The following is a 25,738-nucleotide window of genomic DNA, read 5'->3' as shown; positions in this document are numbered from 1 at the left end:
ACTTCCTGCCCTTTGGGCAGGAGGCTGGACTCGATGATCTCCCGAGGTCCCTTCCAGCCCTAATGTCTATGAAATCTATGAAATATAGTGTACTCCACTTGTACATATTGGTTAACTGCATAATTTCTTTAATTGCATAACATGAAGCAGGTTTCGGGGGGGTTTTGTCCATTGCTTATAATGCACCAAGCATTGTTTATGTATGTAAAGAATTTGGCCAAATAGCCGAGTTCAAAAGAGATTTAACAACAATTTTGAAAAACAGCATACAAGAAGAGGTTGGAAGACTTGGGGTTGTGTTTGTGATAATAGAAGAAGTAAGTCTTCAAATACAAAGGTTTTTATGAAGAGATGGATCAATTATTTTCTTTGTCTGCAAAGAACAGAAGAAGAAGTAATGGGTTTAAATTATAACAAGGGAGATTGGGTTGGATACTGGGAAGAACGTTCTAATTATGAGAGTAGTTTAAATATTGGAATAAATTATCTGGAGAGGTTACTGAATCACTATCATTTTTTTAAAGGATCTTAAGTGCAACCTGAACAGCTAGTTGTTTGGCATGGTTTGCGTGGTGATGTTCCTAGGCTGAGCAGGGGCTTGGATTAGATGACCTCTTAAGATCCAGCCCTATTTTGCTATGTTTCTGTATGATTAGGTACATAAACTGCTTAAGTGCATAGCATCTTTCAACTGCACTGCGTACTTTGTAATTTAATTGTACTAACTGTCCCCAAAACAGTGCAGGGGAAGCAGGCATCCAAAGGCTTATTAGAAGCCATGAAGGTGAAAGGAGCTACAGTTTCATTGCTTTCTTCTGTCTTGATACTAAGGGCTTCTAATATTTTAACAAGAGTCTCAAAACTATTAGAAGCATTGAAAATGGTGATTATTTCATAGCTACTAATACCACAGCAGTAACAGCCCTGTGTAGTTAATAAGCCATGTGAACATTAATCTTGGCACAGCCTTTGGAGGGGACAGGGGTTATCTTCCTTTGTAGTAAAGCAGGGCAGGGAGAGATGGGCATGCTCCTCTTTGTTGGATTTCTCAAGTGTTTTTTAACAAACTTCCTGCCCTTGCAGTGGCTAGATACTGATAATGCCGTCATTTTCCTGTTTTCCCTGTAGCAATAAAAAGGGTGCTTTTGATGTTTTTGGCATTATGCCTTGTAGTTGTACATGAAAGTTGTTCAAGTTTTTAGGAACAGGTTAGACAAGTACTTGCCTAGAATGGCTCAGATAAGGATAATCCTACCTTGCTCAGGGCTAGATCAGGGGATGGAAATGTTTTCCAGCAGTAGGCCAGAATGACCAAGCTTGCATTTGAGGCAGATGGGCACTAGACCCTAGCTGCCTCTCACTTCTCCCTACTGCCTGATTGTGGCATGGTGCAGAGAGAGCTCCCCATCTGCTAAAGTCCTGAATTTTCAACAGCAGAGTGTTGTAGTGCTGGGAGAGCTGCCCATTGCTGAATGCTGCAGCTCTGTGGGCTGGATCCAAAGTCTCTGTGGGCCATAAATTGCCAATCTCTGGAAAAGTTGAGCTCCTGAAGTTCCTTTGAGTCCTACTTTTCTATGCTTCTATGATTTCTGTATTTCTGGAATAAATATAGAAGTCCCTGAGGCTATGCACTCAGGCAGAGTATACATCATGTATATAAAGACCCTGCTACACATTCAAATTAAAGCTGAATGGAAACCAGCTAGAGTTATTGCATATTTTCAAGCACTAACTTTATAGGTGGTTGGCTCTTTAGCTGCATAGTTATTTTTATCATGTGATAATTACTTTGTGGCTGTGGCTGCTCTAAATTGATTGTGCAATTAACCAGTTATTTGCATAATATATGTAACATAGCAGGATTCATAATCACAATGGTGTGTGCAGGATCAAGTCCTAAAGACCAACAAACATGAAAACAGTAATTATTGTTTTCCCACCTTCAGGCTTTCCTGAGTATCATCCAATCTGAGAGATTTCTAAAAATCCAATACTGGATTGACCTTCCTATTATTAAAAGAAATTTGATACAGTTTTAGGAGAGGAGTTTGGCTCTGTGCCATCAAAGCAGAAAAGTTCTGACTTATTGTGATCTCTGGAGAATAGACTTTTTTTTTAATTTAGGACCTTACATTTGGAATTTCTAGCCCTGACGTGTGTCCTAAGGATTGTCAGTTTCTAAATTTCTTTTGGTTATTGCATACAGAGTAAAATGGAGTCCAACACACATTCCTCTTAATTCTGCCTTGGAACTGCAAGTAGATCTAAAATTGGATTGAGAATAGTGCAGAATATAGACATAACATATTTACTTTTCATCCCAGTTCAGTGGTAAGCTGATATGTGATGCACAAGCTACAGCTTTACAGGTAGCATTTGAAAAGAGTTCCCTGTTGTTTGGGAAGCAGGGCAGAAAGGATATGTTGAAGCTTTTTGGAAAATGTTTTAAGGCTTGGGCTTTCACACAATCTTACATGCTCGGGTAACTTTACTTGCATTCAGTAGTCTCCCTGATTTCAGTAGTACTAGTTCATGCAAGAAAAGCTACTCAGCCTGTGTGTCCAAATTAAGACCTTGGTTATGATCCGGATATTTATTCTGGCACTCGCATAACATGATGAGGATTTTGCGAATTTCAAGCCATTTGGTAGGCCCTAGAGAATCTTCTCTCAGAACTTCTTGAAAGCCTACACCAGACGTTGGCAGGCAAGGTTCTTTGGATAAATCCAGTATCTTTTATCAGACCAACTAAAGTAGCTGGAAAAATTCTTCCAGCTATTTTAGTTGGTCTAATAAAAGATATTGGATTTACCCAAAGAAACTTGCCTGCCTATGTCCTTACAGGGGTGGCCAACCTGCAACTCCAGAACCAAATGCAGCACTTCAGAAGTTAATATGCATCTCCTTTAGTCTTTGTACAAGCACATGACATGACGCAACAGCTATGGAAGCTGATCACTGTGATTGTGCAAAGATTTGAGGAGACATATATTAACTTCTGAAGAGCTGCAGGTTGGCCACCCCTGCCTTAGACCAGCATGGCTGCAACCTATAGCCCTACACCAGACATTGATAACTAGTCTGTCTAGAAAGGAAGAGTTTTTCAGCATTTTATGAACATTAGAGGTGCACCGATACATCAATCTGATACCGGATTGGTACCAATATAAAGAAAATTGGCTGTATCAGAAATAGGCCTGAAGTGGCCAGTAATTTGGCTGATAAATGCCTGTGTGCACATGCAGCTGCAGTGCAGCACACAGGCAACAAGAAGCACAGCCCAGCAGTGTGGAGAGCTGTGTGCAGCTGGTAGTCTGTTGTGGTGAGAGGGGATGGGGTGTGGGGGGCGGGCAGTTCAATACCTACCTGGCGCAGCCCCAGCTCAATCCCCGCCTCCCCCCATGTGCCAGGAAGAGCCAGGGTTGCGGCAAAAATTGGGGTGGCTGCAGAAAGAGACTATAAAAGCAATGAATTTTATATTAATCAAAAAAAAAATTAAGTTAACTTCTTCAAAGATAGGAAATCTTTGCATCAGCCAAGGAAGCTGAACTATAGACTTTCAAGTCCATGTGCAAAAATGCCTCTCCCAAAAGATTTGATAGAAGAATGCTTTAGTAAAGTCTCATATTACTAAGATTTCATTACTTTTACAAGATGTTCCACAAGGGCTTTGGAAGTAATTACTACATATTTTGCAAACTGCAGTTTAGTTTTATTTACAATAATGAAACAAAGTACATTCTGATACATGATGCTTGTTTTTAAGGGTTTACTGAGTTTTGTGAGTTAGTAAATTTAATAACTTAGTGTCTAATGTGAATTAGCAAGGCTGAAGTGTCAGTGCATGTGTTTGTGCCCCCTGCAACCACGCCTGCAAAATTGTCTTGAAAGATTTAAACAAAATCTTCTTGTACTCCTTCACCTTGATGATGGTAATATAGATACATTATACTTATCCTTTGAAATAAATTACTCTCTTCAGCTAACTTGGTGAGTAGAGCTTTCCAAAGCTAGTCTATACAAGTATTAACATGTATTTTGTTAACATTCTGGCATTAATCTTTCTATTTAATAATTACATGCAACTTATGACTTTCCTTCCTACCATTTGTAACTAACCATTTTTTTCTAATTTATAATTTATTATAATCTTAACCCTTAGTTATTTCAGTGGCATTGTTTTCTTATTCTCTTATCTGTTTTTTATTACCAGGTTCCTTTTGTGTAGCAGTCTCCCCTGCATATCTTGCCAAATTCCTGCTACTCACTCCAGAATCCAGTCTCTCTCCTTTTTTCTTGTTTCCTCTTCCTCCTGTCCATTTTTTTCTTTCCCACCTTCTCTTTCTCATCTTCATTCTTTGTTTCTCCTTTCCCCCTAACTAGACTTTCATGTTCTCTGTCTCTAAGCTATCCAGTCTCATTCAAGTTCTTTCTCACCTTACTTATCACCATCCCTAAATCCATGTACTTTCTCCATTCTATGTAATTTATTTTGTGACACCCCCACTCCCCCAATCTTTCCCAGTCTTGATCCTACCTTTCCCAGACTATCTGCTTATCGCTCCCCATACCCACTCACTACCCACTCTTTCTGTCTTTTACCCTTTTCAGGTGCAGCCCATTCCATTTTTTCCTTTTAAAGAAACAAAAAACAATGAAAAGGGATTTATTAGCACAGGGGGGACCAACCCATGGTACACATGTCACAAGTGACATAGGCAGCCTCTATGTGTGGCGCATGGCAGATAAGGGAGGAGACAGCACAGGGCCAGATGGAGCAGAGAGGAGAAAGCAAAGCAACAGATTAAGCAGGGGAAGAGGTTAATAATGGGACCTGGGGAGGGTCTGGGGCTAATTCATGGCACTCTTGCCAGAAAGGTTGCCCCCACACTGCATTAGCACTTGGTAGAATTGATTCTAGCTGGTATATTGTCCTCGGGCACAAAAGAAGTGATAGCAGATCCTGTTGTCTTTGCCACCACCTCAGTCAGAGGTCAGAGTTTAGGTTCTGGCAGGGGCCTGAGTTAAGGAACCTTAGTCTCAACCCTAGCAAGAGAAGCAAGAAACAACTGTACATCCTTTGATCTTGTCAGAGACTGGTGAGAGTGTGAATTTAGTATTTACGTGGACTTTAGGTAATGATGGATGGAGTCCAGTGGCTGTTCCGGTGCTACTTTTGTAATGCAGATGGAGCTGATGCTTTGATTTGAATTATGTTTACTCTGTCCATCTTGAATATACAGCAGGCAGGGAAACCAGAAGGCAGAGAAATGCTCCGCCCTGGTCCCTGCAGGGCATGCCAGAGATCTGCTCATTGTGCAAAAGTTGCCTCTTCAGCAAAACAGTAAGGAGAAAACATTGATTGCTACATTAAAAGTCATGTAAATTTAAAGTGTAAATATTTTGTGATATCACAGGCCCATTCATAGTGCAGTATTTCTTTATATGTAGTCAAAACCTAGTGTTTTAGTCCTGTCTTTGCATCAAGATAACCATTTCCCTTTTTGTTGTTTCTGAGGCACAAAGGCCCATTACAGTTGCCATGGGATTAAAAACAGTTAGATATCGGAAATACCCACTGGTTTATCCAGTCCATCTTTTTGCCAGTGCAGGGATGGGGTTTTTCACAGTAAGCTTTCCAGTCCTTGCGTAATGTAGTATTGAAAGCCCTAAGTTATGAAATTTCCAGTGGTCTTGGGGGATTATTCCTTGGTTAAATGTTTTCATTATAAAGATGTTCTCCATATATTCAACCTTGAGTGTATCTTTCTGAATTTACTTATTTCAGCTTAGTACCTCATGCTACAGTATCCCAGTCCCTCCTTGGATTGGAACATGACATCCATCAGGTATTTGTAGATTACTGTATTTTCTCACATATCTCACACCCCAAAGTAAGATGCACCTCGTTTTGGGGAAGGAAGAAAAGAAAATTTTTCCAGAGATATGGTTGCATAGAGCAGGGACAGACCCTAACCTTCAGCTTGCTCACCCTCCTTTTCCTACTCAAGCAAAAGCTAGTTTTAACCCTTTCACAGCTAACTTGTCAGCAGCTCTTGGCTGTTAAGATAATGTAGTGGCTGCTGAAGACTGGACTCCAGGGGCAGATCTAGGATTTTGAAAAGAGCTAAAAACAGTCTGCAAGGCTCTGAAAGACGAAGAGAGAGACTAGGAGTAACTAACAAACAGCAACACTGCCAAACAAGGGATGGCTTATTCATGGAACATGAAGAGATTTCAGAGCAGAGAGGGTCATTTTTGTGATGTGAAGAGCAGTTAACAAGAATCAGGTATATTATAATGAACCATGAAATCAATCAACTACAGCCATACTGCCTGGACAGAAATGCCACTGCTGCTGCTGGGCAGTTGGTTTTAAAGTTTAGGGGAAGCAGGAATCAGTCCCGGCTGGACTGTGCTCTTTCTCTTTGCAGCTATTGCAGGGAAGAGAAGGAAAGGCAGCAGCAGCCATCTTACAGCAGCCATCCTATTCTGGGCAGAAAATTGGCTTCCCCATTAAAGACACAGACTCCTGTAATGGAAAGCTACATTTTTTGGGAATGGTGCATGTAGTATGTGAGTAAATATAGCATCTTGTCTCATCCTGTCTTCACAAAAATCTTTTTGATCCTTTACCTTCTTCCTATTTGAAGAGTCCATAGCAGTTTTTCTTTTGCTTTGGTATTTTATTGTTTCTGCTAATTTACATTGAGATTGTGCCAAACAACATTTTTTGCAGCTGTTGGAGCCAAAAATTGTTTTTAGGGTTGCCTAAGAGTAGACAAGGACAGAATTTGGCTTCTGCATCTTTCTAAATCACCTGCATTGTTAATGTTCTGTTACGGTGTTCTTATTTTTAATCTGGGTGTGTATTTCTCGAATTGTAATTTTTTTCAATTGCTTTTGGAGACGTACTTCCCATTTAACTTGTATTCATCAGGATTGCTTTATCATTTTCTTCCTTTTTCTCCTTTTATCAACCTTCTGCTAGTGCTCCATTATCAAATACTTCTCTAGAGTTACTTCTGTGGCGCTTACGGTAATTGCTGCCTAGAACTAAACATGTCTTATTCATCAATATCAACTTTGCATATAAAACTGTCTCTGAAGTGCTATATTAAGAAATAATTTAACTTTAGCAGTGGTACTTGAAAAGTTCTACAATGATGTGAAGAAAGAAAACACATTATTACAAAATCTAACCAATGTTTTATTGTTTATTATATCAAGCGTAATTCAGGCCAAGGGCAAGTGGTGAGTTTACCCATTTGCCACATTTCCTTGAAATGAGAAGGCATGAAATATGCATCTCCTAAAAGAGACTGTAAAGGTCAAAAACAGAGAAAGAGAGAAGGCAACTGTTGATCCTTTGGATCATGGTGTACACATAAGAGGTCTAGTGAGATGCCTGATTAATACATTTGTAGCTGACAAGCCCAATTCAAGAGCAACACAGCTTGTTAAAAGTTTCACAGATCCATATGTTGTCTGAGTTGGAGTCCAAGTTTACAGCATGCTTCTTTCTTCTTTCTTGCTTTGCTTCCATGCTCTGGATCAAAGCCACTTCATGTTGAGTTGTGGAGGGAACATCTGGCACTGGGTACATCAGGCAGGATTCTGTGTGCCCCTCCTAGCATTCTACATTGACATTGAATGACTTCATATTATTGTTGCACACATTATGGTACTGCCATAAAGGGCAACCCTGCTTTCTAGAGCCATCTCGAATCTTGCTATACAAAATCTTTTTGAAGATACAGTCTCCTCCCTTTCTCCTGACATGGGCGATCCATTGCAACCTTTTCCTCTTGATAGTGGTTTCTAAGTGTATCAGTCCTGTGTGCTCCAGTACCTCCGTGTTTGGTATTCTGTCTTCCTACTTTATTTTCAGGATCTTACGCAGACATCTCATGTGAAAGCTGTTCAGTCTCATGATATGCCTAGCATATGTAGTCCACATTTCTGAACCATAAAGCAGGTATAACAGCACGCAAGTCTTGTAGATTCATATCTTCACCTTGGCTGATAGCTTGCTGTTATTCCATGCATGTTTCTGTAACAGCCTGAAATTCTTAGCTGCTTTTCTGATTCTGTTAGTTCGATTTGAAGGTCAAGATTCCTGCTGATCATAGGACCCAAGTACCATGAACCATCAATAACACTAAGAGATTTATCCTCCATAGTGATGTCAAATACTGGTTCTTCCACCCCTTTGGTACACGATCATAGTCTTCTTGAGACTAATTGCCATCATACAGCTCTTGCGTGACTCAGAAGATCGGCCCAAGAGATTTTGCAGGGAAGATTCACTGTGGACAACCAGGGCCATGTAATCTGCAAACAGGAAGGTTCTCAGTACCAATTCTTTCACCTTGGTATTCACTCTGAACCCTGCTATGTTGAGCGAGAATGGCCACTGATAAGCCACAGCTGGTTCTTCTCCTGTTTGCTTGATTCCTGAGAGGATACCCCAAAAAATGAGCACTTGAAGGTTACAGATGTACTGCAGGACCAGGCTGCAGGGTTTTATTTGCCCAAACAACTGAAAACCTAGGGGAAATGGCTAGAGCACTTGAGAAAACATAAACCCTTTCTGGATCCGCCTATTTGTGCTTGCCATCTGTTTTATTAAAGGTCACAGTCATCAAGTCTTTTGGATTTAGTTATGCAGTACTTCTCCAACTGACATATTAACTGTTATCTTAATAGAACATATTCCTATGATTTTTACTGTAACTATTAAGCTAATTAATTATTTTATGTTCTTTCAAATTCCCACAATTTAGACGTACTAAAATATCATCAGTTATTTAGTTTGCAACATTGTGATATTTATAGTCTCTTATCAGGCATCTGGGTTTTCCATCTGCTGCAGAAAAATGCAGATTTTCTCCTTCAAAGGAGAAAAACATGCAAAACCATGCATTTCCTCTTGCAGGCTGGCAGAGTTCCTGCCTACAAGGGGCTGCTTAGGTCTGGGAGGAACAGGACACAGGGGGCAGCACATGCATGTGTGCATGCACACACTTGCACGTGGCCAGCAATACAACCAGGCAGCAATAGAGAGCAGTTCCCCCACCTGCCTGCAGTTAAGTCTATGGGGGGGGGCATATAGGTGACCAGTACAAAATAGGGGGCAGTCATAGGTAATATGTGTGGGGTGCAGATTGAGGCAGCCATGGTGAGGAAGGGAGCGGGGCAGGGTTGGTGGCTAGGACTGGAGGCACTGCCCAGCTGGGGCAAAAATGCACAGTTATGGGGCCTGGCTGGGGGAGCAGGACAGAATCATGGACCGCTCATCTGGGGGCTGGCTCTCCACTACTGGATACACTCCTGGGAAGGGAAGCATGGCGGGGCTCGTGTCCCACCCAGATTTGTGCACAGAGTTGGGGAGGATGGGGGCTGCATGCTGTAGGGCTCAGGGCTCCCTGCTTGCTGCCCTCCCCCTGGGGACCTTCATGGCCCAGCCAGTGAGACCGTGCACAGCAGGACAGAGCAGGGCAGACTCAGTGCTGCTGCCACCAAGGTGAGATGCCCCCTGCTCACCCGTTAGCAGCAGGGGGGGAAAAACTCCATGGCCCTGCCCCCGCTGCTGCCAGGTGTACAGAGGGCACCTTGTCATGACAGTACGGCTGGTGCAGTGCTTCCGGTGCCAATACCAGCAGCACCAAGCCTCTCTGCCCCACTCCACACTCCTGTACTGGGTCCCGCACACTTGCCCTTGGAGGCCTCTGGGGAGAGGGTAGGGGGAACAGGGCAGGGAGCCCCAACCACCCAGCAGGCAGCCCACATCCTCCCCTTTCCTCCACAGGCTCCGCTCGGTTCTACTCTGGCCATCTTACTGGCAGGGCAAGCGGTGGGGCTTCAAGCTCCACTCCGGCTGCAGCTGCCACTGGGTCCCGTAGCCCTGGCAACTGGGGTTGTCTTCTGGTAGGGCTCGGAGGTGGGAGGTGTTAGGGGGCTGTGGGGCACTAGCAGGGCTGGGGGCCTGTGAGTTCGGATTGTGGGGCAGGGCACTGGCATATCAGGGCTGCTCAGTGCCACAAAGGAGTGGGTGGAGAGGGGGAATGGGGGACAATACGGCTGCAGCTGGACCCGCATCTTGGTGAGTGAAGGGGGCACTCTGATTTTTCTATGATAACCAAAATCAAATGCCAATATATAGGTATTTACAATTTATTTTAATGATTGAAGCACTGGTATGCTTCTAAATTGCTTTAACGTTGTCAATATAGCTATAAAACATTATGTTTAACTGATACATATATATGCCCTGCACTCACCAGCTGCAGCAGCAGTGACTGGGGCCTCTGAGCGCTTGTGGCAGAGCTCCCATGCACAGAGGAATCGCCCCTCTCCCCTCCCCCACACCTGGCACCCATGTGGCAGCTGCACCATGGCACAGGTACAGCATGACTTGGCAGGGCACTGCATGCTGTCTGGGAGCTGTGGCCACTGATGCTGAGCAGTGCTGGGCTCTGGCTAACTGCCAGAGCCTCCCCCTCTCCCAGACAGTGTGCGGCATCCTGTCGAGCCACACTGGACCCATGCGATGCGACAGCTGCCACAGGGGTGCCAGACCGGGGGGGTGGGGGGGGTGGCAATCCTCACTACACCGTGCTGTGTGGACGGGGCTCTGCCATGAGCCCTCAGAGGCCCTGGTCACCACTCCTGCAACCAATGAGTGCTGGGCTTTTTTGAGTGCCTGTAGGCTGGGGCTGGGGCTGGGGCTGGGCAGGACAGCTATGAAGGCTTCCCCCGTGGCTCCCCCTGCTGGGGCAGAGGCAGGCACAGCTGGAGGAACCGCGGGAGAACCTGCAGCCACCCAGCTGTGCCTGCCTCTCCCCTACCCAGTCTGAAACTCCAAAACATATTCAGCCAAATCTAAACGAATCACTCTCCCTCCGAAATGGCCAAATCAGAAACCGAAACAAAACATAGCCATTTCACACAGCCCTACTAGCCATATGTCCAAAGGTTTACAGGATTAAAGTTTTAGGAACATACTCTGCTACCCAGAGTGGGTACCGATGTATTTGTATTAGTTCAGTTACTCTTGCTTATATCAGGAGTGAAATGGGCCAATAGTTTGTGTTTAGAATGCTGCACCAAGTAAAAAGATTTTCCCTCAAACTCCTATGGCAATAATACATTTATATTTCATGCTTCAGTGTCAAACCACTAAACTAGTTTTAAGGAATATTATAACTTAAACATGAATGTGTCTTTTTATGTAATACCTGTAGCGTGTAACTATATCTATTTTCTTTTTAGTCAACCAATGGGATCTTCATGAGTGTGTTTCTGATTGTTTTACCTCTGGAATCCATGGCTCATGGACTTTTCCACGAACTGGGGAATTGTTTGGGAGGAACATGTGTTGGATATGCTGTTGTGATTCCCACCAACTTCTGCAGGTAGAGTAACCATACATTGCAACTTTATGCTGCCAGGACTGCAGCTGTACAAGAAAGAATGATCCAGTTCTATCGTTTGAGAAACCAGGAATTTTTGGGAAACCCAAAAATTGCTTAGGAAACCCAAAATTTTTGGTCCCAATACTGCAGCTTCCAATATCTGGGCAGACTACTGAACAGGGTTGTTACATGCTGCTGAATGATGACTTATACCTATGTCACTATTTTGTATAAAGGGATTTAATAACCTAAGCAGGCCATTAAACTCAAGTTCAAAACACCTTTATCAGCTTTGAATTATCATCTGAGTTGGTGTACTGAAATATGTAGCAGTGAGAATTTTTTGGATTATTTAAATTATAGCTGATGTCTGGGAATTTACAGCAATTCACATTTCCAAAATATGACAACTTTTTCTTGTATAGTATTAATCTTATCTGTCCATCATGTATAAGAACACCTCTAATTTTAATGTTAAAATATCCTATTTTACATCATGTTAGTCCTATGATTTATATCCCATATTATTGTAAATGGCAGAAAAGAACTCCTGAAAAGTTTATCTTTCTGAGTTACCATGAAAATGGGACGGCAAATCAAAATATAGTAAACCTAAATATTGACCTTTTATGGATATGGATTTAATAGGCAAGAAAAATATTTGGTGTTTTGTTTGTTTGTTTCCAAGGAGTCAGAGGAAATGGAAGATCAAGTGCAACACTGCTTGGTTGTTAGGTGTATAATAAAAAATAATTAAAATGCTTTAATTCTATTCTTGAAACTTTTTTTCAAGTTCAGCTGGTTACTTCTATTACTTCTGTTGGTTACTTCTGCTGGTTGGTTACTTCTGTACTTCTGTTACTTCTACCTGTTTAATGGAAATGTCTCCCCCATACAAAATTTAATCTCTGTAAAGCCTGATAGTCAACATGTTCTGGTTCCGCGTTGTGAGGAACATAAGAGCTGTTCAGCAGTCAGTGGAAGGCCACTGACACACCTGTGCAGAATCAAGGTATGCCCATGAGAGATGCATGCAGGTCTAGGGCTTAGTAATGAAACTACTGTGGGGTAAATAGCAATTGTTCTGCATTCTGGAGGAGCAACTATCCAGCACATTAGGTCTCTGCACTCAAGTGCATAGTCTACCAACAGAAAAAATTACCAGGACATTCTAACTGACTGACCTGTACTGAAGCCAGCATGTGAACAAGCTGATTGGGTATCTTTGCACAGGGTATGCTTTTGTAGTACAATGCACTGCTAACACAGTGATTCTCAGCCAGGGTATCATAAAATTCTATTAAAGGTGATTCAGGCTCATGCTCCATATAAATGCTGTTAGGTGTGCAGACATCTAAATATGATTCACAAGATAAACACAGAGATTTCAAATAGCAATCCATGCTGTCAAAAGCTTTCTGACCTGGTGTGGTCTTTCTGAGTTGTTTGCAACAGAATAATTGCTCTACTATTTTTCCATAGTCAAAAAAGTGAAAGTAGCATCTTGAGTCTAAAAAGTTTGAGAGCCACTGCTCTAAGGGAGTTAAAAATATATAGACCAATTTTCCTGTGGAAAAATAATCCTTGGAAAAGCAAATTTCTCCCCTAATGTATTGGACAATCACTGAAAATGCAGACTGTTAATTTTATCCACAATGAACTGTCATCAACTTCCTGAACTTCCTAATATCCTCATCTGCCCAGACTCCCCAGGAACCAAACTGAATAGACAATATTCCCCTGTAGTCTGTGATTGTTAGGGATTAGTATATAGGTTTACTAAATTTACATTACAATAAATATAATAGTCTCTCTTTTTTTCCTTGGCAATAATCCAGTTCCTGAATACACTAAATAGTTCTGTTACTATTAGTATAACTTATCCATCTAGATATTGGAGTAATGTCTTGAAAACAGTGTGGTGCATAGATGGTGTTATAATTTATAATAAAATTTCATTGTTTGAATAATGGTCCTATTTTCTAATTACTTTAATGATGATTATATTATTGAACTATAAACCTCTTAAACTTACAAATCGATGACTAGGTATCAAATTTATTGGAAGATATTGCTGGAAAGGAGGACAGATACTTTTTTCTTATTCACAAGCTGAAAGTGTTGCATCTACAACAGAGTGCTTCCAAAGCTATTGCTGGCTTGGGAAACAAAATCTGATTCTGTTACTTGGCATGTTATTGAGGCCCTTATAAGTCCAGATATTTACAAAATTATTTTATATGAAGTTTGCAAGCTGTATTAAGTGATGCTGCAAACTAGTTAATTTGTTCTGTATTGGTTCAAAAATAGTTGATAAGATAAAGGTATTTAGAAAATTATGTATTGTCTTATCTGAATCATATTTGGAGTCCCAACTGTAAGTACAAATAAGAATTACTTTGGTTATGTTTATGTGTAATCTGAAAATACACAGATAAAACTGATTTCATTCATTGCTAGAAGAACATGAAGTATAAAAGAAAAAATATTTATGATTGTATATTTCCTTCACTTTAGTCCTGATGGTCAACCAACTCTTCTTCCACCTGAGCATGTGCAAGAGTTAAATTTGAGGTCTACTGGCATGCTCAATGCCATCCAGCGATTTTTTGCATATCACATGGTTGAGACGTATGGTTGTGACTATTCTACAAGTGGACTTTCTTTTGATACGCTTCATTCCAAGATCAAAGCATTTCTTGAGCTTCGGACAGCAGACGGACCCAGACATGACACTTATATTTTGTATTACAGTGGTCACTCACATGGCACTGGTGAATGGGCACTAGCAGGTAATCATTGCGAGGACCGGTTAATAGTAATTTTTTCATTAATAAAGGCTATTTGTTGATAATTATTGCTTTAATCTTATGAAATAGTATCTTACTGTTGTTGAAACCTCACTAGGCTCGTAAATCGCACAGTTTGAGAATTGGTGAAGTGCAAATGACTCCTATTATGGGCCGGAGTGGATGCTGGGACTTGGCACAGGAGTGGGGCAGGAATGGGGGATACAAAGACATACGTCCCTGGCATGCGAGGTACTGTGGGGTGTTAAAGTGAGGGCTTGAAAGAGGTTGGATTGTGAGGTGGTATGCTAAGACTTCTGGAGGAAAAGAAAGAAATCTAGGTATGTCTAAAGAAGCAACAAAGACTCTGTCCCTCAAAATGACGGTCAGGTTTGTGATCATGTGAAATAATTTCATAATTCATTTCTGCTTTGTAATTCTTTTTTAAAAATTCTCTTTTTGCAGGTAATGTTCATCATAAGAGGTCTTGTTCTCAAACATACTAAAATATTATTAACCTCAAATACATGCTTATCAGTTTAATGATATTTTTAATTCTGTATAAAAGTCAACATTTAGATGAATGACTAATTAGCCATAGTATATTTCTGCTCTGAAAAGTGATTGTATGGAATGACACTTTCTTAAACTTCCTTTTGTGCATAATATGTGCCTGTTTTAATGGTTACTCTTCTATCTTTCTTCACTGCTTTTAGCAATGCAGAGCCAACGTGCCTCTCATGGGTTAAACTTAATGGTACCCCATCTCATTCTGTGAAGAGTCTGTTCTTTACCCAACCCTGTGCTTAGCCTAGCCTGCTCTCTTTCCTATCCTTGTTTCATTCCTTTGTTCCATTTATAGCTTGCAAGTCTGTCTCCATTGTATCAAGACTAATGGTATGCAGTTAATGAGTTTTGGTGACCAGTTGAGGGCCACATTCATCTCACTCTCTCACTCTCCTCCCCCTTTTCCCCCTTCAGCTGGAGCTGTAGTTTGCCAGGAGCCCCAGTGCTTAGATGTGGATGTGGACACAGAGGTAGACTTCCACTAACAGCAGACTCAACATCAACGGTGGGCGCAGCCAGCAGGTTCCAGAGCTCTGACACGAAACCTGCTGGCAGCATCCACGGCTGATGCTGCTAGCCTGGTGCAGAAGAAGCTCCTGTCTGGATTCACAGGTGACACCACTGGCAGGTTCCAGGCTGGGGCTCTGGGTAGAAGCTTCTGCCAAATTGGGCAGACAGTAGCATCAGCTGTGGGTGCTGCTGGCAGGTTCTGCACTGGGGGCTTCTGAACCTGCTGCCACATCCACAGCTGACATCTCTGCCCATCCACTGAAGCACAAGCTCCTACCTGGGTCCACAGCTGATGCTGCTGTGTCAAGAGTTGATGCTGATGGGCAGAAGCAGCCCTGCATACCCACCCCACACCATGTGGCAGCCAGAGCTGCTGGCCAGATCCAGTGAGTTGGCAGTCACCCACAGGTGGGCCAAATCAAATTTGTTGGCAGGTCAGATCCGCCCAGTAGACCTATTTTACCTACTCTGATCAAGACTCTTTTTTTAATAAACCTAAAGACATTCAGGACCCTTTTGCAGTCATTAGGTAGGATATGACTTGTTCATTTGCTGTTATGGAAATGGGCATCTGAATTTGCTGTGTTAACATGGGGGAGAAGGTTTGGTGTAGAATGTAGATTTCTGAGTTAAAAAGTAAATATATTTCATGTCTCACTTTGCCCATCAATTTGTGTCATACAGTCGTACATCCTTGGTTATCTGAACTCTCAGTTGCGCAGACTGCTATTTTGTTTTACTAACAGTTGGTCTGGTATAACAAACTGCTCTCTTTAAAGCTTTATTTAATACAGTGCTGCATGGCTACTCTTGAGTTTGATACAATACCTTGTAACTCTTACATTGTATAGCAATGGCTTAAGTTTTACTGTATTTAATATCTGTTATGTTAAGTTTGTTATAGTTCTACATAATCCATCACATGTGAGCCTGTATAACTACAAGCATAGCTGTAGCTGGCATGCATAACTTCTTAGAGGATGCTTTGGTTTCACTGTTCCAGATGAATTCAGCTATTTGAATGGCTCCTTAGAAGGTACAGATAACCAAGGATGAGGACTGGGGAGCTGAGAGAAACAACAGCAGCATGGGTGCAGCTCCCTGCACCAAGGCCAAGAAAATCCCCCCCAAGGGCTGCGGAAACCACCCAGCCCATAGCTTGAAAAGGTTGCCAACTACTACTTTAGATTTCTTACCATCTTCACAGAAAGAGATCAAATTATTTTCCTGAAAAAGATACTTTATTGAGAACAATTTTAGTGAAATTTCATTACAAATATTTTTTTCACCCACCTACGTATTTATTTCAGACACTATAAGATGAGTCTGCTTTGCCTAATGGTATAGCTATGGGAGCAGTTCTTACATCTTCCAGATTTTTAAAGCAAGGAGATTCTAACTTGCCTTGTGAGACAGTGTAAGGGGAACGGGGCAACATCTACCAGCAGCCATGAAAGCATGTAATTAGAAGAGGTGTTTCTCTAAGACTAGACACTCAGAGATATAGGGAACATCATCTTTGTTTGCAGGCTTCAGATAATACAAAAAATATATTTGCAGTTTGTAACATACCCGTTTCTTCCAGAGAAAAAACTACATTAAACTGGAGTTAAACTTGAGAATACATATTATAATTTTAAAATATTATGATATAATTATTTCCAAAGCAGGCAGGGTAACCAAGGAAACACAGTATCAAGGTTAATCTTATAAAAATAAAGTAACCCCCCACTTTTATAGTGAAGCTTTAATACTTAGCCTTACCTTACTCCTGTTCAGTATATGGTATTTGAACTGTGTAAAATGTCCTAATCTAGACAAGCCCCAAGAACAAACATATGTTTAAAGTGTCATGAATCATTTTCTGACGTTAGCATGATAACAGGGGTGCACAGACAATTCAGAAGAGGCAGTAATGTAGAACCGAGTAAAGGAACACCATTTAAATCATCCTGACCCTCACATACATACACATAAAAGTGCTAACATGACTGGTAGGATCAGCTAATACAAGACCTAGATACCATGCTGTGGAAGAGATCTGTTTTTGCAGCAGTATCTTTTTCTTCTGGCAGGTTTCCTACATAGTTAAGCTGACAGCTCCACTAATACAGACAAAGCTTCATTGCTTAACTCTTGCCTTTCACATCCAGTCAGGGAACATGACCTCCCAGGCTGTTTTACTCCTCATACTTTATGCATGACCAGTTAGCATTTTCTTTTGTGCACCACTGTGCTACTTCCAAGCTTCCAACAATAAAGAAACATCATTAGTGAAATAATACATACAGCAGACCTCCGTTAAAGATGTTATTACAGAACAAAGACTACAGTACCACTGCTGTGCTACATCCCTCTTTAAGCCCCCAGAAGATAGTACGTCTTCTATTGCATCTGAATATTAACATTTCATTGTTGGCATCTCTATTAATCTTCTTCTGAGGTCAGAGGATGGTACAGAGTAGAGTAAAGCAGCTAATGACTGACTGTTCTGTCTGTCACAAAACATCACTGTCCAATAAACTATGTACAATTATATCCCCAAATACCCTTTAGCTTTTCAGATTATATTGTTTATTGCATTCAGAAGCAGGAATATCAAGCTGTGCATCACAGTTCACCTAGATCTAATAGGAAATGGATCAGCAAAATGATTCATGACAAATACTAACTCTGGCCCTCTTCTCTGTGTAGCTTTGCACTACGTTCAAGTAGAAACTGGATATGTGTCCATATGTAAACCATTCACAGGTATCTGAGAAGGAATTTCTTTCAAGAAAATTCATATTCATTGAAATGTTTTGCCATGGCTCTTAGATATATTCTTTATATATTTTATCTCTCTCTTTTTTTTTTTGTTTTTAGCAGGACTGTCATTACCTTGGCCTTTTTCTGAAGTGAAAACAGCTTTTTTAAGGAGGCATCCTTGGTTATCTGTACCTTCTAAGGAGCCATTCAAATAGCTGAATTCATCTGGAACAGTGAAACCAAAGCATCCTCTAAGAAGTTATGCATGCCAGCTACAGCTATGCTTGTAGTTATACAGGCTCACATGTGATGGATTATGTAGAACTATAACAAACTTAACATAACAGATATTAAATACAGTAAAACTTAAGCCATTGCTATACAATGTAAGAGTTACAAGGTACTGTATCAAACTCAAGAGTAGCCATGCAGCACTGTATTAAATAAAGCTTTAAAGAGAGCAGTTTGTTATACCAGACCAACTGTTAGTAAAACAAAATAGCAGTCTGCGCAACTGAGAGTTCAGATAACCAAGGATGTACAACTGTATGACACAAATTGATGGGCAAAGTGAGACATGAAATATATTTACTTTTTAACTCAGAAATCTACATTCTACACCAAACCTTCTCCCCCATGTTAACACTCTGGTCTCAGGAAAGCGCAAAGAGAAGGACAGAGGGGGCAGTTGCAGAGTGAATGTCTGTACTTCTTCCTCTCCCCAAATCATTTCTAGAGGCGGAAAGTATCTACCACTATAACTTAATGTTCATACGTGGTCAGTGTTACCACCTGTTCAACACATTTGACTGTCCGCTTTGAGTTAGTCCACAATAGTGGTGCTCAACCTGTTGCTGGCATGGGCTGGATAAGTGGCTCAGGGCTGGTCTGCAAGGTAGATCGGACCCTGCATCACCTCTTACAGTCCTGTGCGATCTCCAGCCAGCCCTTGTGTCCCTAGATTGGCCCTGGGCAACCTCCATGTATAGATCCGGCTTGCTATCCAGCCCACAGGGCTCCCCATTGATCCAAAAATTTGGCAGCAGGGAAGTGGCAGTTGCTGTCACCATTCCCCCACACCCAATTTTCAGACCTGCAGGCCAAATGGCAAGGCTCTGCCGGCCTTTTCCAGCTCATGGGCCAGGGGTTAAGCACACCTAGTCTAGACATGTATTCAAAAACAACAGTAAAAAAGTTACCGGTCTTTTTTCTTGTCTTGAAATTTAATTGCCTAACCAATTGCTGGGTTGTGAGTGGGTTCATCTATAAAAGATTACTTGCATCCTTACTGTAAAACTTGAATGAAAAATCAATGTATGAACAAAGAAGGATGCCATCTTTTCCATCTGAAACATACTTGTAAACAGAGAGCAGATTAAACTATTTCAAGAGCTTTGATCACATTTAACAAAGCATTAACTAGAGCCTAGTTAGTCTAGTTTTGTTTAAATTGCTGTATGTTTTCACACAACAAACATGAATATACTGTCAGGGAAGCACTATCTACAGAACAATATTTAGCTTTCATGTGTCAGCCCTTGGGAATTGTATATGCAAATGTGTCACCTGTTTAACATACAGATATCTGCTCTTCTAGTTGAGATATCTTGGTTTATAGTTTATTAACAGATCCAGATGTCCATACGTAAACCTTCCAGAATTTTAAAACACTACCAAATGTACTTTGACACCCTCCTGAAAATTGTCTCTAAACACCATTGGGTTAAGGTTCGTATCCCTTTTAAAAATCAGATTTCCATACCCAAACTGCAGAATATTTCAAATTGTTTAGAAAAAAAGGAATACTAGGCTAAAATTTTCAAATTTGGATCCTTAACATTGTGCATCTCAGTCGACATAACTTGAGTCTGCTAGTGTTTGCACATCTCAGTTCCTTACTGAAGTAGTCTTACTATAGCTGATAGTTTTACTCGTGTTTGTGTCTGCAGGGTTGCTTCCTTAGGCTCCTATACATGTATTCAGATTTTCGGTTATTGAGAACCGCAGCATCCATAACTATTAATGACCAGGAAACAATCCAGAGTATTAGTAACTTCCCTTAATTCTAATTTATTTTCTTCATGGAAAGCTGGTGCATGAACTGAGATTGAATTATATTTAAAAGTTGAAGCAGTAGTAAGAAGTGTTTTTTAAGTTAGAAAGAGAGACTTGAAACCTTGACTTCTGTGTTGCTTCTTTCACAGTAAATTTTTAATGACCTTTACCTGAACATGCATTTCAGGGGAGCCAGGTTTGGGTTGGGTTTTTTTGTTTAACTTTTCAGAAACACTCTCCTCTGCATTCAGAGTAAATTTCAAACCAAGCTACCAGGGATATGGTGGTATACATTAAGTTGCTTTCCCATTCTTCTCCAAAATTGCCTGTGCTATATATGTTTAAAACTATTCCCTCTTCCTGGGGTGTGGACTTCTTAAGAAGTTAACACAGAACAAACTTTGGTTCAAACTTTTTCCACTTGCTTATCTCTTCTCAGGCTGTTAGAGTTTTTTCACTATCAGGAGCCATTCCTATCTCTCTAACTTACAGGGTGGCTTAATCACTAGATCGACCACAGTAAGTCAGTTGGCAACTCCCTGCAAAGTTTCCAGTGCCTGCTAATGGGGTTGGTCAAGTGAAGAATGCCATCACCTTTATACAGGATGCTATAATGCAGCTTGCTAATTGAACCTGGAACTGTAATATACGGAGGTTACTGCTTCTCCGTACTAATGTGTCTATTTTCCTGTCTTCCTATAGGTGGTGATGCATTACAGCTAGACACGCTTTTGGAATGGTGGAGAGAGAAGAACAGCTCTTTTTGTTCACGACTCATAATAGTGTTAGACTGTGAGAATTCTTGGCCCTGGGTTAAAGAAGTGAGAAAAGTGAATGACCAATATGTTGCAATACAAGGGGCAGAAATGGCCAGAGTCGTAGACATTGAGGAAGCAGACCCTCCCCAGCTGGGTGACTTTACCAGAGAATGGGTCGAATACAACTGTAATCCTGACAGTAGCATCAGCTGGTCTGAAAATGGACGTACAGTAAAAGCAGTGTACGGTGTGTCAAAACATTGGAGCGACTACACTCTGCATTTGCCAACAGGAAGTGATGTTGCCAAACACTGGATGATGTACTTTCCCCGTGTTACCTATCCGCTAGTGCATTTGGCAAACTGGTTTTGTGGTCTCAATCTGTTCTGGTTTTGTAAGGCATGTTTTAGATGCTTGAAAAGATTAAAAATGCGTTGGTTTCTTCCCGCAGTGCTGGACACAGGACAGGGTTTCAAACTTGTGAAATCATAATTATGAACCAAAGATAAGTCAAAGTAGGAGCTCTGGTAACTTTATGACTTCAGAATCTGATTGACTTGAAACTTTTTATATGTAACAGATTTTGCTTAAGAAATCTGCTACTTCAGTAGCTATCTTCACTTCGTTCATCTTTTTGAGCAGCTACCGTATATGCAAGGGTTAGAAACTGGTCTATAAAGCAGGTGAGGCTAGAAGTATTTGAATTTTGTTACTGAGTTGTATATAAACATATAAAAGATATATTAAATATGACCATGCACTTTGAAGACAGCTTGCATGCTCATAGGTATTAAACAAAAAACCGCCTATGCTTTAAATCAACAAAAAACATTTTTGATGGGCGTAAAGAATATGGAAATTCTCTCCCCATCCCACTCCTTGTCATGTAAAACTTTCAGTTTGAATTGTTCCACTGTAGAAAAAACAAAACAGAGAGAGTTACAATATTGCTTTTTGGGTTAAAAACAAAATGGGAAGAAAATTCAGAGGTAATCTTACCCTCAAGGTTCTTATCTAAAACTTCTACTGTGCCTAAGAGCTGAATCCTGTGAAAAACTGAATGCAAACTTAGGTTTAGTGAGGGGATTCTTTTTAAACTGAAACCAATTTAGCAGAAAGGCCAAGTTGGGATTTTTCCTCTCAGTCCTAAGCATACCCTATTCTATCCTAGTCTCAATACTTCCAACTACAGAGGATTGGAAGGGACTGAAGGTCTTCTCCTCAAGTCAAGGAAATTATTTTCTTCTTATAAGGTAACAACCTCCAAGCAGAGATCCTTCTCCATATTACTGTGGGCTCTGTCCACCTAGAGCACAGGCGATCAGGAGCTGAACTCATAGCTCTTAGACCAGTCCTTTTTACAGTCTTTTAAAAGTGATTTGAATATGCAAATAATCTGTAAAACCTAGATGTTCTTAAAATATTTTTCACTAACTTCTAAGCCAGAATGCTAGTCACTTCAGAAATGAAGACAAACTGAAATGCCGTTCAGGAATTTAAACAAAAAATTCTAAAATTTTTTGCCTTCTCAGATTTTCTAGCTGTTGAGTTTTTAACTACCTGGTCAGCTAATTTAGACGATATGGTAATACTGATGCATATTCATGGATAACTCCCTAAGGAGACAAAATGTTCTGTGAGTGATTGTTTGACACACCAGCAATCAAAGGGGTTTATACTGCTAGCACTAAGGTCCTTTACAATGGCAATTCCTGAATTCCAACATGATTTACATTCACTGATAACTTATTACTGCTTTTCACTGATAAGTTATTAGTCCTTTCTTAAATGTCCTTTATTGTCCCGCAGTATAGAAAATTACTTTACCAAGAAAATCATCCCCCTCACTGCTCCAAAAACAACAAAAAAGGGATGAGATAGGAGTAGGTAGAATCATATATGCAGTCAAGTTTTATTCTACTTGACTTCAAAATATTACTCACCATTAACTCAGAAGTTCTGAAGAGGAAACAACATGGAGACAGAACACAGTTCCAAAGAGGAAGCCTCATCCTACAGACAAATTGCAGACAAACCAGGAATATGGATGGGGGAGAAAGCATCTTCAGAGGCAGTTGTTTGGTTTTGTGAAATCACTGTTATTTTGGTTACAGTTTTTCTAAGGATTCATTTGATTGCAATAACGGACTACCAATCTGCCTGACATCAACACCAGCCTTAACTCTGCACTTTGCTCACCCACGAATCGTGTGGGAGAACCTTATGCTCTAAGTACTCTTGGAAATGCTCTTGTGTTTCATGAAGCTTATCAATATATTCTTCTGTTCCTCTTAATCAGCTAAGTGCAAAAAGATCCTATCTTCTGGAAGATATCCGAGAGGCCTGTGCTTATAAAAATGTTGATACCTTGCATGTATCTGGATGTGTGATACTTCTGACCCATGTTGGGAGTGTCAATAGGCTAGTGTGGGGTATCTAGCATAATACGATGATGGGCAGGAGTACCAGAAAAGAACGAGGGAGAAGCTGGTTTCCAGCCTTTTCTAATGCAGGGGTGGCCAAGAACCCTGTCATCCAGCTCGTGTGGTTCCTCATGGGTCCAGAAATTTGTCAATGGGGGACTGGTTGTTAGCATTCATCACCATCTTACCCAAAGCCACAACCATTCATCCTGCTGTCAAATTTCCAGACCTGTGGGGAACCCTACGGATCAGAGATATAGCTCCATGCTACTTATTCAGCCCATGGGTCTAGATGAGTTTGGCACCACTGGTTTAATGGATGGCTTTACAGTTTGTCTGCTAGCTGCATGAGTAGTGTAAGGGACAGTCCTTAACATGTTTAAAGTCAGACTAGAAATTGGTTAAGGAGGCAGAGGTAAGGAGGATGATTGGAAAATTGACCGTGCATTTCCAGCTTTTCCTGTGGGTGTGGATTTTTTTAATGGCAATATTTTAGTTTCCTGAGTTTTTGTTTAAACTTGCTTTTTAACCTTAATGTTAGAATCTCTCACTTCTAGATTTTTAAAATAAAAACATTTTTATAGTGGTGTTTTAAATAGGAATCTACAACCAACCATCAAAACTGTGTGGCATTTTTGTGTGTTTTGTATTGGAGCCGTTCTTCCACTGTTGTCCAAAAGAAGATCCTATCCTATTGGTTTCATTTAAAGGAAAGGACCCTGGAGGCTGGGAATCTAAGAACTCAGACTGTTAATTCCTAACTTCCACTCCAGCCACCGATAGCAATAGAGCTTTTTAATGACCTGTGCTGTTCCTGGGCTCTTTCACAAGATCAGTGGAGACAGAAGTGGAATTCCCAAGTGTCCTAGCATCCACAGGGTTATAGGGCTATTACCCCCATGTCATGTGGTTGCAAGCTCTTATGGAGGCAATGTTCTGTCCCTAAACTTGTAAATATCACATAGGGATAAACAACATGGAATGGCCCCTGAAGCTGTTGATTCTGTTGATAGAGGAAACTAAGCCACCTGTAACAATCCTGTAGCACAATGACCTGCTAGTGCTAAGTGGAAATGATTTTTAGAAGCCTTAGCAAATGGGAACTCCAACCCTGTGATAAGAACTATCCAGGCAAACCTTACTGGGACTCCGACTGCAGCAGAAATCTACCAAAAGTGGTCTCAATCCAAAAGTCTTGGTGTCAGAAAATGCCAATTGAATCCAGTTCCAAAGAGTATTATAACATGGCATTATTTCCAGACTACTGTGCTGGGGTGAATGCTTCAGGATGAACTGTGTGGAGAGAGAACGTTGACTCTAGGTTTAAACTGATTGTTCTGATGTTTGATTTCTTGGCTGTCTACTCTGCAACTTCATTATAAAAGTATATATCTCTATTATAGCAGTGAAGTTACTTTATGGTGGCTTTTTTTACATTTTAGTTACCTCCTGAGTAGCACATGCCTTGCAGAAACATAAATGCACTGATTATGGTAAAGACCTATCGTAAAACAAAATGCAAATTGCAGATACTCACTGGTGGGGGGTTTTAATTAATATAGGAGGAAGCCATTTCTTTAATTTTGCACTATTGCTGTTTCATATTTTCACTTCAATTTTTGTCTTTGCCCAATCTTCACCTAAAACTTTTCCTCAGAAGATTTTCTTTAGGCTTCTGAATTTCCTTCCCCTATAAGGCACTTTTTGTTTGTTGCTCACATTGCATAATGTAATTATGTCAAATTCTTGTTTATAAATAATTTGTCAGAATTTTTCTCTGGGAAGGTTTTGTATTAGGCATATCTGATTTTAGCATCTGTAAATGGACTTTTGTGCATTTGTAACATGACAAATATACTTGTTGTTTTGGATGCTCATCTCCATTTCATATTTTTTGTTCATGATTTGCTCCTTTGTTTTTGCTGTCATAGAAGCAGTAAATGTGTCCAGTTTTCTGTGTTGTTTCTTGGTTTACATCAGTGGTTCCTAATCTCTTCCTCAGTATGACCTCATTTCCTCAGCATGGCCCCTCACTCCTAACTCTCAGCCCTGCTGGCCTTCTGCCCCCTCCTCCTCCGTCAGCGTCCAAGCCTTGGCTGCCGCCCACGGGAGGCAGCAGCTGCTGCGGCCAGAGCAGAGCCCATGGGATGAGGGGGAGGATGCAGGCTTGGGGCTCCCCACCTTGCTGCCCTCCCCCTGGGGGCCTCCATGGCCCAGTGGGTGGGACCAGCCTGGGAGGGTGAGGAGGCTCAGTGCCACTGCTGGGAGCCCCACACTGCCACAGTGCGGTGCCCCCTTGCCTGCCCAGCAGCAGCAGCAGCACGGAGTTATGCCCCCTGCTGCTGCCAGGTGGGCAAGGTATGCCTCACTGTGGCAGTGCAGCCGATGTGGAGCTCCCAACAGCAGCACCAAGCCTTCCCTCCTCACAGCTGTAGAGGCCATGGGAAGAGGGCAGCAGGGAGCAGGCAGCC

The 25,738-nt window shown here is 41.2% G+C and overlaps 2 protein-coding genes across 3 annotated transcripts in view; one reads left to right on the top strand and one right to left on the bottom strand.

Annotated features, from left to right (window-relative positions):
- TMEM168 (transmembrane protein 168) overlaps window positions 1-25,144 on the top strand; it is a 31,436-nt gene extending 6,292 nt beyond the window's left edge. Inside the window, exons 2-4 of the mRNA XM_019543398.1 lie at window positions 11,275-11,417; window positions 13,935-14,209; window positions 20,789-25,144. Of these exons, the coding sequence (XP_019398943.1) occupies window positions 11,275-11,417; window positions 13,935-14,209; window positions 20,789-21,336 (966 nt within the window). The 3' untranslated portion in view covers window positions 21,337-25,144. The remainder of the gene's footprint in view (window positions 1-11,274; window positions 11,418-13,934; window positions 14,210-20,788) is intronic.
- Window positions 19,841-25,738, bottom strand: part of LOC109315604 — a 92,417-nt gene continuing 86,519 nt past the window's right edge. Inside the window, exon 13 of one of the 2 annotated variants that reach the window (XM_019543399.1) lies at window positions 19,841-20,047. In XM_019543399.1, the coding sequence (XP_019398944.1) occupies window positions 20,023-20,047 (25 nt within the window). In that variant the 3' untranslated portion in view covers window positions 19,841-20,022. The remainder of the gene's footprint in view (window positions 20,048-25,738) is intronic. The other variant, XM_019543400.1, reaches the window with a different exon arrangement.

Source organism: Crocodylus porosus, unplaced genomic scaffold (genome assembly GCF_001723895.1).
Source record: "Crocodylus porosus isolate Cpor-Errol unplaced genomic scaffold, CroPor_comp1, whole genome shotgun sequence".
Taxonomy (NCBI): Eukaryota; Metazoa; Chordata; order Crocodylia; family Crocodylidae; genus Crocodylus; species Crocodylus porosus.
Note: the sequence above shows the minus strand (reverse complement) of the source record. Positions and strands in the feature narration are given on the sequence as shown.